At 37.0% G+C, this 12,846-nt stretch overlaps 1 protein-coding gene across 1 annotated transcript in view; it reads right to left on the bottom strand.

Annotated features, from left to right (window-relative positions):
* LRP1 (LDL receptor protein 1) overlaps positions 1–12,846 on the bottom strand; it is a 744,558-nt gene that overhangs the window by 630,893 nt on the left and 100,819 nt on the right. The window contains exon 13 of the mRNA XM_068228249.1: positions 8,876–9,098. Coding sequence (XP_068084350.1) covers positions 8,876–9,098 — 223 coding nt within the window. The remainder of the gene's footprint in view (positions 1–8,875; positions 9,099–12,846) is intronic.

The raw sequence follows: 12,846 nt of genomic DNA, 5'->3' as shown, positions 1-12,846 counted from the left end.
AATATAATTATTAAAGATCATGACGCGAGAAAATATAGGAGTGTGGATGAATGGATTAGTAGACCGGTATCTTAAACTGATGTACTGTAACCGTGAAAGGACTGCAATGATTTTTATGAATTATGCTGAGGGTCATGTACACAAACATACCATTGAAGGATAAGATCAAAGTCAAGTCATCTCCGTACAGGACATGAAGGCCCTTGGAAGGGTAGAAGGTAAAGGCTTCCACTATCCATAACCTCGGCACTTAATTGAGTAGATTGGTTAGCCCTATGAAAAAGGATCCTCTGATCAAAATTGCCAGAAATGTTTTATATATCTTTGGATAAATGAGTCAATTTTAATCAAAATCTGAATGAACCTATTGAGAAAACAAACATACTTTAAGAGGTCATCCATCCCCATATTCTCACGACATATCTAGGGAGAACAGCACATCAACGGATCACTCCCCCCACTCTCACCCCCCCCCCCCCCCACACACACACCACAGCCAATCCAAAAATAAGTCACTTGTTAAATAAGTTGAATCCCCGTACACACTTCACATTGGAAGCAGAATCTAACCGTTCTCTAAATTATCTAGACTTAACAGTCACAAGAAGTCAACATACCTTTCATATGATATATACATGAAGCCTACACAAACCAACAATAATATCAAGCAATTTTCAATCCACCCCAATTCCCATTTTTTCAAAAAGCCTCATTTTTCAGCTTGGTCCACAGGGTATCCAATGTACCATTATCCCATTCCAACCTAAAAAAAAGAACTTTATACCATCAGGGCAATAGCTCACTGTAATGGGTATAACAGAAAGTTCATCAAACAAATAATATCTACAATTCAAAATAAACCAACATCTACTCTTATTAAAGAAAAGAAGCAGAAGGACAGTTATTCAGTTTTCAGCTTCATCAACGATTATGTATACCAAGTAACAAACTTGTTTAAAAAACACGGGGTAAAAATAGCGTTCAGGTCAACCAACAGCAATCTTTCTTATTTCCACAATCCAGGATCCGTGAATAAATTCGATAAGTTTGGCAAGTCAGGTATTTACACACTACAATGCCAGTCTTGTTTAGCAAGTTACATTGGATAGACAGGGAGAAGCTTTAACACTAGGTACATCAAACATTAATGCAGTCAAACATAACAGGCATTCTGCCATGGGAATACACATGCACGAATCTAACCACAATTTTTCCGATATAGACAAGGACTTACAAATCATTAAATTATGAAAAAGGGACCTCTGCTCAATATAACAGAAATGTTTTATATATCTTTGGATAAACAAATTAATTTTAATCACAATCTGAATGAATCTATCGAGAAAACAAACATACCGTACTTTACGAGGTCATCCACCCCCTTATTCTCAAGACGTATCTAAGGAGAACAGCACATCAACAGATCACTCGCTCACTCTCTTGCACCTCCTCCACACCACAGCCAATCCAAAACAAGTCACTGGCCCCTCTTAAAGTCAGCAATAAGCTCCATGCAGATAAAGGTGAGCAGTGTACCTCCAGCTTTCCTAGCGGCAGGGTAACGAGAGCGAGGAGTAAGGGAGTAAGTACTACTAAACCACTCTCCAATAATTAAAGTCCGAATACAGATAGCTCTCATTTCTTCTTTTTCTTCTTTCTCCACAGACATCCACCTTTTGTGACTACTGTGCCATACAACCCAGGCTGTACTGTCATTTAACATTTTACCTTCAACAACAATATCAACAGTGACATTTTCAATATACAGCAGCTGTTACAGAACAACAAAGGATGTTCCCCCAACTCCTTGGCAAACTGCCTTAGCTGTAAATTGCCTTAACAGCGGCACTTTTACAAGATTGTCAATTTTGACACATTTTTTATTTTTCATGAACGATTCGACTATGAATATATGAACATTTTTTAACATATGTTTTTATATACACAGCAACAACCTACGAACTTTATAACATTCCTCAGCTTCAAGTTTTTTATATATATATTTTTTTTTTAACTCTGCTCAACAATGTACAAACACACTCCAATTATTTGTGAACTGGACCCTAGGACATTCTTTAAATTTTGATGTGTTTTTATGATATATAACCCATGTCATCACTAATATTTAATTGTCCTCTACAAATGGTAATGAGGGAATGGTTTAGGAAATGTCCCCCAAAAATAAAGATTGGCCGAAAAATCAAAACAAAGTGCCTGGGTTTCACCGACGATTTAGCATTACTAGCAGTGGACATAAAAGACATAAAAACCCAGATATCAGAACTTCAAAACACTGCAAATAAAACTGGCCTCAAAATATCATTGGAAAAAACAGAAATTATGCCCCAAAAACCAACACAACTAAAAGAAGTTAAATGGTAATAAAATCAAAATAGTAAATTTAAATATCTTGGAGAAGTAATAACACATAGCCTAAATGAAAAAAATATCAATCCAAACAAGAACAAATAGATTAGCTAAAGCACAAAAATTAACATGGGATATCTACAAAAAGAAATGTCTATCAATAAATGCAAAAATAAAACACTACAACTCAGATATTAAACCAGAAGCTAAATATGCAGCAGAAACACTTTTTCACCTGAATCAACAATCAAAGACTAGAAAATTGAAAGGAGGATTGGAAGAACCTGCATCAACAAAAAATACCAGAAAGATGGACAGTGGCGGATAATACCTAACAAAGTCGTATACTATCTGCGCACTTTTTAGTGATAGATTTACACCCTAGTGCTGAAGAGGTCGACTCTGGTTATCTTCGAGATTCGTATTGGCAACCTTTGAAACACAAACTAAGAATCGCTTATCATCGCTGTGCGCCATCTGGCGTACACTTTAAGTACTCGTACTGTTGTTGTTTACACAGCAAAGCCAAACTATAGAATTCATGCTAGGAACACGTTTCGCAACGGGAAATGTTATATAGTATTATATATTGTGCGTATGACACAGTTGTTTGCTTAAAATAATAAAGGTTTATAAAATTCATATCGATCGATCATATTATCGATTCAATTCAAATTTCATTTCCATTCAGTTGGTAGTATTAACGGAACCCTTCTTACTTCTCCAACGAGTACAAAAATCTATCACTAAAAAGTGTGCATACTATACTAAGAGCTAGAACCCATTAGAGGAGACTGGGATTCTTTAGACATATCATGAGGATGCAGGATTTGAGACTTCTGAAACAACTAGTACAACACAAGCTCGTCTCAAAAAATGCCACAACAGGATGTAAATGGATCAGAGAAGTAAGAGAAGATCTGAAGGAAATAGGCCTTACAACAGAAGACACCACAAATTAGATAAAACTGAATACAAAACTCAAGAATACAAACCTCCGCTTTACCCTTACATGAAACAAACCAATAACATGCATATTTTCAACTCAGGAAAGGGCATGAAGATCGGAGCATCTGAAGAAGTACTGGGAGGGCCGCAAAGCCCAAACAATCCCTCCAAAGAGACCTAAACGATGGACTGACTAAAGTGATCCTATGCGGTCATATTAAGTGCGTTTTAAGGCAGATTTCATGTTGAATGTGTGTTAATACCCTTTTGATTTATTTATATGCTATGAACTGATGATGATTCCATGGGAATCGAAACCGGTATTCATTTAATAAATGTTACATAATATATAAAGTGTTGAATGGTGGAACATCCCAGGATTGATTCCTATTATTAAAGAGTAGTGTTACAGAAATGTTGCAAACATTGGGCTGCGAAGACTTGGGAGTAAGAAGATGAGCTGCTTAACCAAGCGGGATGTTCTAAGCTGTCAGTGGAGAAATGGTACGGAGTAACATTAATAGATGAATAAGCTTGAGTGGAGCTTTTAAAGGTAGGAAAGGTCACATTATGAAGATAAAGTTGGATTTCAAGAGGACGAATTGAGGCAAATAGTCATTTACAGGGAAAGGAATTAGTGAATTAAATAATTTATCAGGGGAAATGTCTGATGAATTTCCAAGTACTTTGAAATAATTTAAGGAAAGACTAGGTAAAGAACTGATAGGGAATCTGCCACCTGGGTGACAGTCCTACTAAATGCAGATTATTTTAAGCCCAATCACACGGGAGGTGGTTCTCAAAACAAAGGAAAGCATCTGAAGCTTTCATAGCCCAAACCACTACCTACCACACATTTGAAAGAAGTATTTTTACACTAATTGACTCCCTCATGACAATTACTGCATAGTGGCATAGACGTAGAATTCAATACTTTTACCGTGCAGGATCACATATGCTCCATCCGAGGTGTGTAATGCAGTTGAAATGGGCAGAGATTACATAGAGAAAGTGTACCCATAGCATGTAGCAATATATTATGAAAACAACAAAGGTATAGAATAAAAACCGGCTTTGTTAAAAATTTGGTGCATTAGGTGTTTATTTTGAATGTGCTATGACTATGGAGCCGAGTTCTGCATTCAGGAGACAGGGTGGGTTTGAGCCCTGCCGTCAGTTGTCCTGAGAATAGTTTTCTGTGGTTTCCCATTTTCACTTCAAGGCAAATGCTGGGACAGAGCCTATTCCTTCCATCTCCTTACCCAACTTCATTTACCATCATTCATTAGCTGAATATATACGTATTTGTGGTATAAATGTATTTGAATCATAGATAAGGAAGATGAAAGATGTTAGTCACGTCTAAGCCACAGGGATGAAATTTCTAATAGACAAACTTAAATGAATAGAATCCCTAATGAACAAATTTGAAAATAATTACATACATTCTCAATGTAACAGCAACAGAAATTTAACTGGAAAGAACAACAATAAAGAATGCATGTAGCAAGAATGCCTAACATGGCTTTAGATCATAAACCCAAAATGGAAGGCAGACTTTAGGCATCTACTGACAGGGGGAAGAGGAGGAGGAGGAATAAGCAAGCTCAATCCTCAAATAGTACCACCAAAGGTTATGCGGCTACAGGGAAACCGCAAAAACTGATGGCAGAGCCAACATGAGGCGTATTAGGCAAGATGATGAGTGAGGTAGCTTGTCACAGCTTTCCTCACTTGAGCAGAAAGCACTATCACAACACAACTGTCCCTATAAGTAACACTTTTCATAACACTCAGATCCACTAGTTGTGCTTCCTGCATCATTATTCAGCACCACCCATACCGTTGGTTAATTCCCCTGGCATGGAGACTGAGTGTTCATCATCATCATTTCATCCTCATCACAATGCGCAGGCAATCTACGGGAGTCAAATCAAAAGACCTGCACCTTGCAAGCCAAAGTCCTCGGACACATCCCGGCACTAAAAGCCATTGCCTTTTTTTCTTTTTTTACCACCCATATCTCAGTAGCTTCCATACTGCCACAGTCATATATGAGGCCGAGACTTCAGTGGAAGATACATTCTGGTCTGGGCTGATGACCTTCGATGTTAGGCCCCTTAAAATAACAAGCATCAACATTCTGGTCTGGCCAGTGCCAAGAGACAGATGCAAATGTACTGCATCCATCAAGAAATTAACACATTTGGAAATATACTAGCATACTGAAAATAATACAATTTATTCCAATGTTTCTTTTTCTTTTCTTGCAACAAGTCTTCTTGAAATATGTTTAAGAAGTATTTGATTCCCACTCAGCAAGAAGATTTATTTGGCAATGAAGGAATGAATCCAGTGTTGTTGAGGTGAAAATTTTGAAGATTTCTGTCATTTGTTGTTTTTAAATAGCCACATTTCGATATGGCACTTTTTATGGAAACTCGATGAATAGCTCAAGAAATTCAGCTTAGACAATACAAGTATTTATTTTTAATTCTATGTTTGGTAAGTGCAAATAAGGTATTGGATTAGTTCCTGGAAGGAATTCAACAGAATCAGAACTTGCTGAATTGACCATCTGTGGGTGTGTTTTTTGTTTTTTTGTTTTTAATGGAATCTAAATCCATATGCTTTAGCATGGATACAACAGCCCTCAATTTCAAGTCAGCTATGATTAGGTGGCATATGAGGTGTGTCTGAGTCACTGTAACCTCCCTTTTCCATCTTTTGGACACTTATTGTTAATTCTTTTCCCTTTTTTCTTAAGGAAAAATAATACTAACAGGATTGGTATGGGAGTTTATAAAGTCACAATCATAGTGTTTGATTTAGTTTTAGATTTGTACATTTATGAAACTCAACAAAAATGTTATCATGGTAAAGTCATAAAGGAAATTATCTGCACAACGAAGTGCTGATTTTTTCTCATTTCAATTTTTAAATAATAATTCTTCAAGAACACAACTGTACTACAAATATCAAAACAGTGATCAAACTAGTTATTACAATTTCAATTATTGACAAAAATAGTAGCAATATATATAATTTTAATGGGCAGGAAGATAGGAAAGTTAATCAAGGCTATCAAGCAACTGTTCTAACAAAGAGGACTTGAGGTCATGAATCAAGTTTGGTTACCCACAAAGCAACATTTATATTACATACCTGCCAACTTTACAAAACTGAAAATCAAGAGATTTTGATATAAAAATCAGGAAAAATCAGGAGATATAATTGGTCAAAACTGCTTATTCTACATGTCTTGCGCAATACAATACTATGAAATATTTATAACACTTTTTGTCTCAAAGTCCGACTGTTGCTATATGAGGCTACAAGGCTAAAAATTACACATCTCTCGGGCTGAGGACTAAACATACACATTCCCTCACAGGAAGTATAAGAATGAGATGATCGGTCTCTGATAAGCCTAACGGAAATAGTATGAACTCATGCTCCACATGTGTGAATCAGTCATCCACTTACATGCCATTACTTAGCAAATGCATAGATTAATATAGTATTGCATCAAGCGCCCGCGCGATTATGCGAAGTGCAATGCTATTTGGAGCAAATAACTAGCTGATGTACCCGTGCTTCGCTACAGAATTCTCAGAAAGATTGTCATAGTTTCCCCAACTGAAGTAAATATAGGTCATTACAATGATGCCGGTATGAATGTGCGATTAAAAGCAATGCTATCGTATGAAATATTCGTTAAGATGAAAAACAGCACATTTTCTCACTTTTAGCGAAAAGTACTATGGTGTTAATCTAACAGTTCAAAGTTTCAGAGCTAGAATGACCAGGCTGCAGACAGCGACAAACACTCCTGTGTAATTATTCCGTTCAAGTGTGCACACTGCTCATTCCAATCACTGCCTCAGAGTAGGGATCGAATAGCTGAAATACTATAATGATCCAGTGTGTTATGTACTAGTAGTATCAGAAAATTTAAGAACCAGAGGAATGGCATGCTAAAGAAGAGAGAAATCTAACTCGCCACTCCCCAGCTATTTCCTGCCAATATTCAGGCAGGCTGTTATACTCGAAACACAGCAGTAATCCCATCTATTGGAGATAAATGGCAGCAGAATACACAAAGCACATCACAACAAACAATGGTCAATGTAACGTTATTGTTGATCAATTTTATGAGCTTTCTATATTGGAGGCCTTCACATTTAATTTCCTTCCGAATCTGTGATATTAGAGCACCTAATGTAAAATGAGTCCTCCTTTCTTTCATAACTCCCTCTTGTGTTATCATTCAAGCAATCATTCCTTCATGGCTTTTTTCTCATTCTTACAATTATGTTCAAAATTTAATCACCATCACCATTATTATAGTCAGTACGGTAAAACTGAATAAGACATAAATAATCGGAAATTGTATTCTCTATAACTTTTATTATGTAGTAATTTTCAATATGACCAGTAAGATAGGTAATTAAAAATTAAATTTTTGGCACCCTCCCCTAAACTACCATTTCGAACAGGGTGGATAAAATTATTTATAGTGTAGACTGCAGTTCCTTATTCCCCAACTTTACATAAAATTCTGTTCGTACCTCGGCGCTGATATGGACTTAGCAAAGAATCCAAATTCATGAATATCTCTTATCATAGCCGGTGCAGTAAAACTGTATAAGACATAAATGATAGGAAATTTAATATAATATAACTTTAGTTATGTAGTATTTATTAATAGGGCCAATAATAACATAAATATTTGAGAACAAAATTTTAGGCCTTCCCCTGAACTACCATTTCATTCAGCCTGAATGAAATTATTTATGGCCTAGATTGTAGCGACTTATTCCCCGACGTTATATACTAATTTTCATTAAATTCTCTTCAGCCGTTTTCTCGTGATGAGCGAGCGTGCGTACATACATACATACATACATACATACATACATACATACATACATACATACAGACCGAAATTACGGAAAATTAAAACGTCCCCTTGTTACTATGGTCACGACCGGTACGGAAATATAATTATTTTTAAATTCTGAGCAATGTACAGACAATACTCTTATTTATATTGAGATAAAATTAGTCAGAATTGTCTCCAAACGGCTCCTAAAATCTCTAGAAAAGTTACTAGTCGTTATCATTGAAATTCTGTCACTAAATTACTAAGACTCAATATCTAATGACTAGTCTCTGGAAATGACCAAAGAGAACAGAATCGATTAGACTGATGTGAAAGAACACAAATATAGCACGCGATATGCAGGTTTCAATAAACATCGCAATTCGCGCACATTTCTTGCATTAATAAACGTCGATTTCGATTGAAAGTGGCCAATGAGCGAAGGACTTCTGGCCACCGGCAAAAAAAAGCTGAAATTGGGGGATTTAAAAACAAATATTTGCAGTTCGCCGAAAAATAGGCTAAAATCGGGAGAAATATTAGAATAATCGGGAGGCGGGAAGAACTGTCAAAAATCGGGAGTCTCCCGCCTAAATCGGGAAAGTTGGCAGGTATGATATTATAAGGCACGTTCTGCTGGTCCATAAACTGAAGGAACTGATAATAAAATCTTACCTCCACTCCAGTACCATCAAGGTTTATCCTGTAGATGTTGCCCAGGAAGACATCACACCAATACAACTTCTTCTTATCAAAGTCAATTGTAAGCCCATTGGGTTTCTTGAGCGGCAACTTACTTGAACCAACAAAAACTTCACTGTGGGATCCATCCATCCAGGCCTTCATTATCTTAGCAGGTTTATTGCCCATTAGTATCCAATCTGCCCAATACATGTACCTAAAGCAATAATCACAATTAATATTATCCTACCATAAAAACAATGGCTAGCAAAGCATTTTCTGTGGAGTTGTGGTAGACAGATATTGTGGGTATATTGCACACATCTGTGGTTTGTCAATTTTGATCATTTATGAGTTCTTTTTGAAGCAGCAAAATGAGTTGGTCTTATCACATAATGATTATTGTTGTTTTGTTTGTTTAAATTAACATAGTGAAACTTACAGCAATTTTTTCTTATTGGTGGAGTAAAGAACAACATGGCATGCTACCCAGATAATGAAGCAAGTTTGGAGCCTCGTCAGTCTTATGACATTAAAGAGATAAGAATTTCATAGTGTTCCGTATTGAAGTGAGTTCACTATTAAGTTGACAGAAGATATTATGATGGTTCAACCTTTCAATACTAAAATAAAATTCAACTGTATTTGATTTAATACCTTGATGATGAATGTTAATTAATACTGTAAAACTTATGACTGGGCTACTTGTGCCACTAAAAATATATCTCTCGTGTATATCTGAATAAGTGAAGTGAGCCATATGGACTCGTTAAAAACTTTTGCTTTACAAAAACACCAGTGATTCTTTGTATATTTCTTAAGTATAATCTCACTGTAATAATTTTATATATTTTAATAAAAAAGTTTTAATCTGTTCTTATCAGCTTAATATCTCATACGTCGTGCATCGCACGGCCAGTACTTGGAACTTCACAATGTTAAACAAAATGGCCTTTAAAATACTGGGACACCCTCCCTCCAGGGGTCACAAATATGGAGGGTCCAAGCGCAGGGTATAGGTGAAGATCCCAACAGCATCAGTGGCGGAAGAGGGAAACTTGTAGCGCCTGTACTCCAGAGGAGCGGCTACAGAAGGCATCTGTACTCCAGTGGAGCGGCCTAGAATAACACCTGGCAGTAGGTATAAAATGCCTTTGAAAGTAGCGACCCCATCATAATAATAGCCTATATATGGTATGGTACTAGGAAACCAATCTCTGAAAAGGCTATGGCGCCCCCTGCTTAAAGCATATGCAGTTCTCAGGGTACTGGGGGAACTGTGAGAAATCAGCGACCAGTAACCAACAGTTAGATAGCAATAGTAAATCTTATGACCCTGACAAGAAAGGCAGAGGAAGTAGTAGATTTCATGGAGAAGGAGAAGGTGGAAATGCTGGGGCTGAGTGAAGTGAAATGGAAAGGTAACCGAAGGAAGATGTTGAGGAAAGGACACACTTTATACTAGAGTGGTGGCCAAGAGGCAATAAATGGAGTGGCACTAATCATTTTGAAGCAATTGAAGGAGTATGAAGTGGTAGAATGTGTGAGTGATAGAATAATGAAGATTAGACTAAAAATGAAGAATGAAGTGATGGACTTCATATAAGTATATGCACCACAGACTGGAAACAGGGAAGAAGATATTGAAGGATTCTTCGAGAAAGTAGAAAGAGAAATTTCAGGTGTGGAAGTGATTATTATGGGAGATCTCAACGGACAGGTCAGACACGAGAGACAAGGAAAGGAAGAAGTCATTGGAGCACATGGATATGGGAAAAAGAATCGCAAAGGAAAGAAACTAGTGGACTTCTATGAGAGGAATGGACTTATAGTCGGGAATACGTGGTTTCGTAAGAAAAACAGCAGGAAAATTAAGAGATATGGGTGGGTTGACAGAAGAACAAAATCAGTAAGTGACTACTTTTTGGTGGAAAGGACAAATTGCAGGAAGTTTATGGATGTGACAGCTTTACCAGGAGATGCATCTGATGAGGACCATAGAGTTGTGGTGGCAAAATTATGGTTGGGAAAAATGAAAAAACTAAGAGAGTTTAGAGAAAGTCAAATAAAAGTATGGAAATTGAAAGACAAAAATGTACAAGAAGATTTTCAGAAGATATTGAAGCAACAAATCCCAGTTATTGAAGTGGAAAATGTAGAAGAGGAATGGGCCAATTTTAAAAAGGCATTTGTTAGTGCAGCAGAGAGTGCTTGTGGCAGGACATCTACAAGACTGAAAGAAAAGGAGATACCGTGATGGAATGAGGAAGTGAGGAAAGTGGTGAAAGGAAAGACAGCCTGGGGAGAATGGAACCAAGATCAAACAGAAGAAAGCAAAAGGAAGTATCTCAACAGCAAACAGAGATTTAAGAAAGTGGTAGGAGAAGAAAAGAAGAGGAGTTGGGAAGAATATACACAAAAAATGGAAGCAAATGTAAGTGGCAGTAAAAGGATGTTGTATGGACTTATAAGAAGAAAGAGGACAGAAAGAGTTACCACAAAGCTAGTGAAAAAAGAAGATGGGGAACTGTTAACACACCCAGAAGAGATAAAGAGAAGCCAGAAGGAGTATTTTGATAAGCTATTGAAAGTGAACAACTGTACAGGGGAGATAGAAGCAATACAGTGTAAGGACTTAACAACAGAAGATGATATAACAATGTGGGAGGTGGAGTTAGCGGTATAAAAGATGAAGATGGGAAAAGCAACAGGGATGGATGAAATCAGTGTGGAAATGATAAAGGCTGCTGGAACTGTTTGTATTCAATGGTTGTACCGTACCAACTACTAAAGTGTATGTGGAAACAAATGTGTACCAGAAGACTGGAAAAAAGAGATCATAATATCAGCCACTAAGAAAGGGGACAAGAAAGTTTGTGGTAACTATAGAGGAATCACATATCGCAGATAGTTAAAATACCAGAAAGGATATTAGAAAGAAGAATGAGAAGAAAGATTGAAGGAGTGTTACAAGAGGAAGTGGAAAATTTACAGTGGACCCAATCTTTAGCCTGAGACAGCTGATGGAAAAGACTGGGAATATGGAATTGATCTGGTCATCAATTTCATAGATATAGAATAGGCATATGACAGTATACCCAGAGAGAGAGTTTGGGAAACGTTGGTTAAAAAGGGAGTCTGAAGAGAAATGTTACAAATGGTGCAAGCAATGTACAACTGTGTTAGCAGAATACTGACCCCAGCTCGAGAGACAGAATGGTTTAGGAATAAGACTGGACTAAGACAGGGGAGTGTGCTGTTACCTCTTTTGTTTATTATAATCATGGACAAAATTGTAAAGTAAACAAAGGAAGCCTATGGAGATAAAGAGATGAAGATGGTGCTATTTTCAGATGATGATGTGATCTGGGGAAAGGACAACAAAGAAATGCAACAACAACTAGATGTACTGAACAAAAAAATTGAAAAGTATGGCATGAAAATCAGTACAGAGAAAAGAAAGACTATGGTGATGTTGAGAGCGGAAAGGCAAGGAAAGGGCACTGTGGAAATTAGAAGTCAGAGTCTGGAAATTGTGGACAGCTTTAAATACCTAGAAAGTGAATTAATGCAAAATGTTAGGGTGGGCATGGAGATTAGCAGGAGGGTACAGCAGAGTAATGCATTCTACCAAAGTTTAAGACAAGGTCAAAATGCCAAGATCGCATTTCTCCGTAGTCTGAAAGGAGAATCTGAGAACGTGTATCACGCCTTTGTCTACAAGTTACAACGTGCACTTGAAGTTGATTGAGTGAATAAGCTAGTTAGTTTGTGTTAAAACGGCAAGTGGCAGTGATGTTCGGAGGCGAAAATGTGCGAACAATCCCAACTCTTTCTGTTATATATGTGGTCAGTATACAATTAAAGGCCAGAAGTGAAATATTACACCATTTATAAAAAGCCTGTACTTGGCATATTTTAACATGAAGTTAGGTGATCAGGACAAGAATTTTGCACCCCATATT

This window comes from Anabrus simplex, chromosome 6, assembly GCF_040414725.1.
Source record: "Anabrus simplex isolate iqAnaSimp1 chromosome 6, ASM4041472v1, whole genome shotgun sequence".
Lineage (NCBI taxonomy): Eukaryota > Metazoa > Arthropoda > Insecta > Orthoptera > Tettigoniidae > Anabrus > Anabrus simplex.
This window is presented reverse-complemented; position numbering and strand designations above follow the sequence as displayed.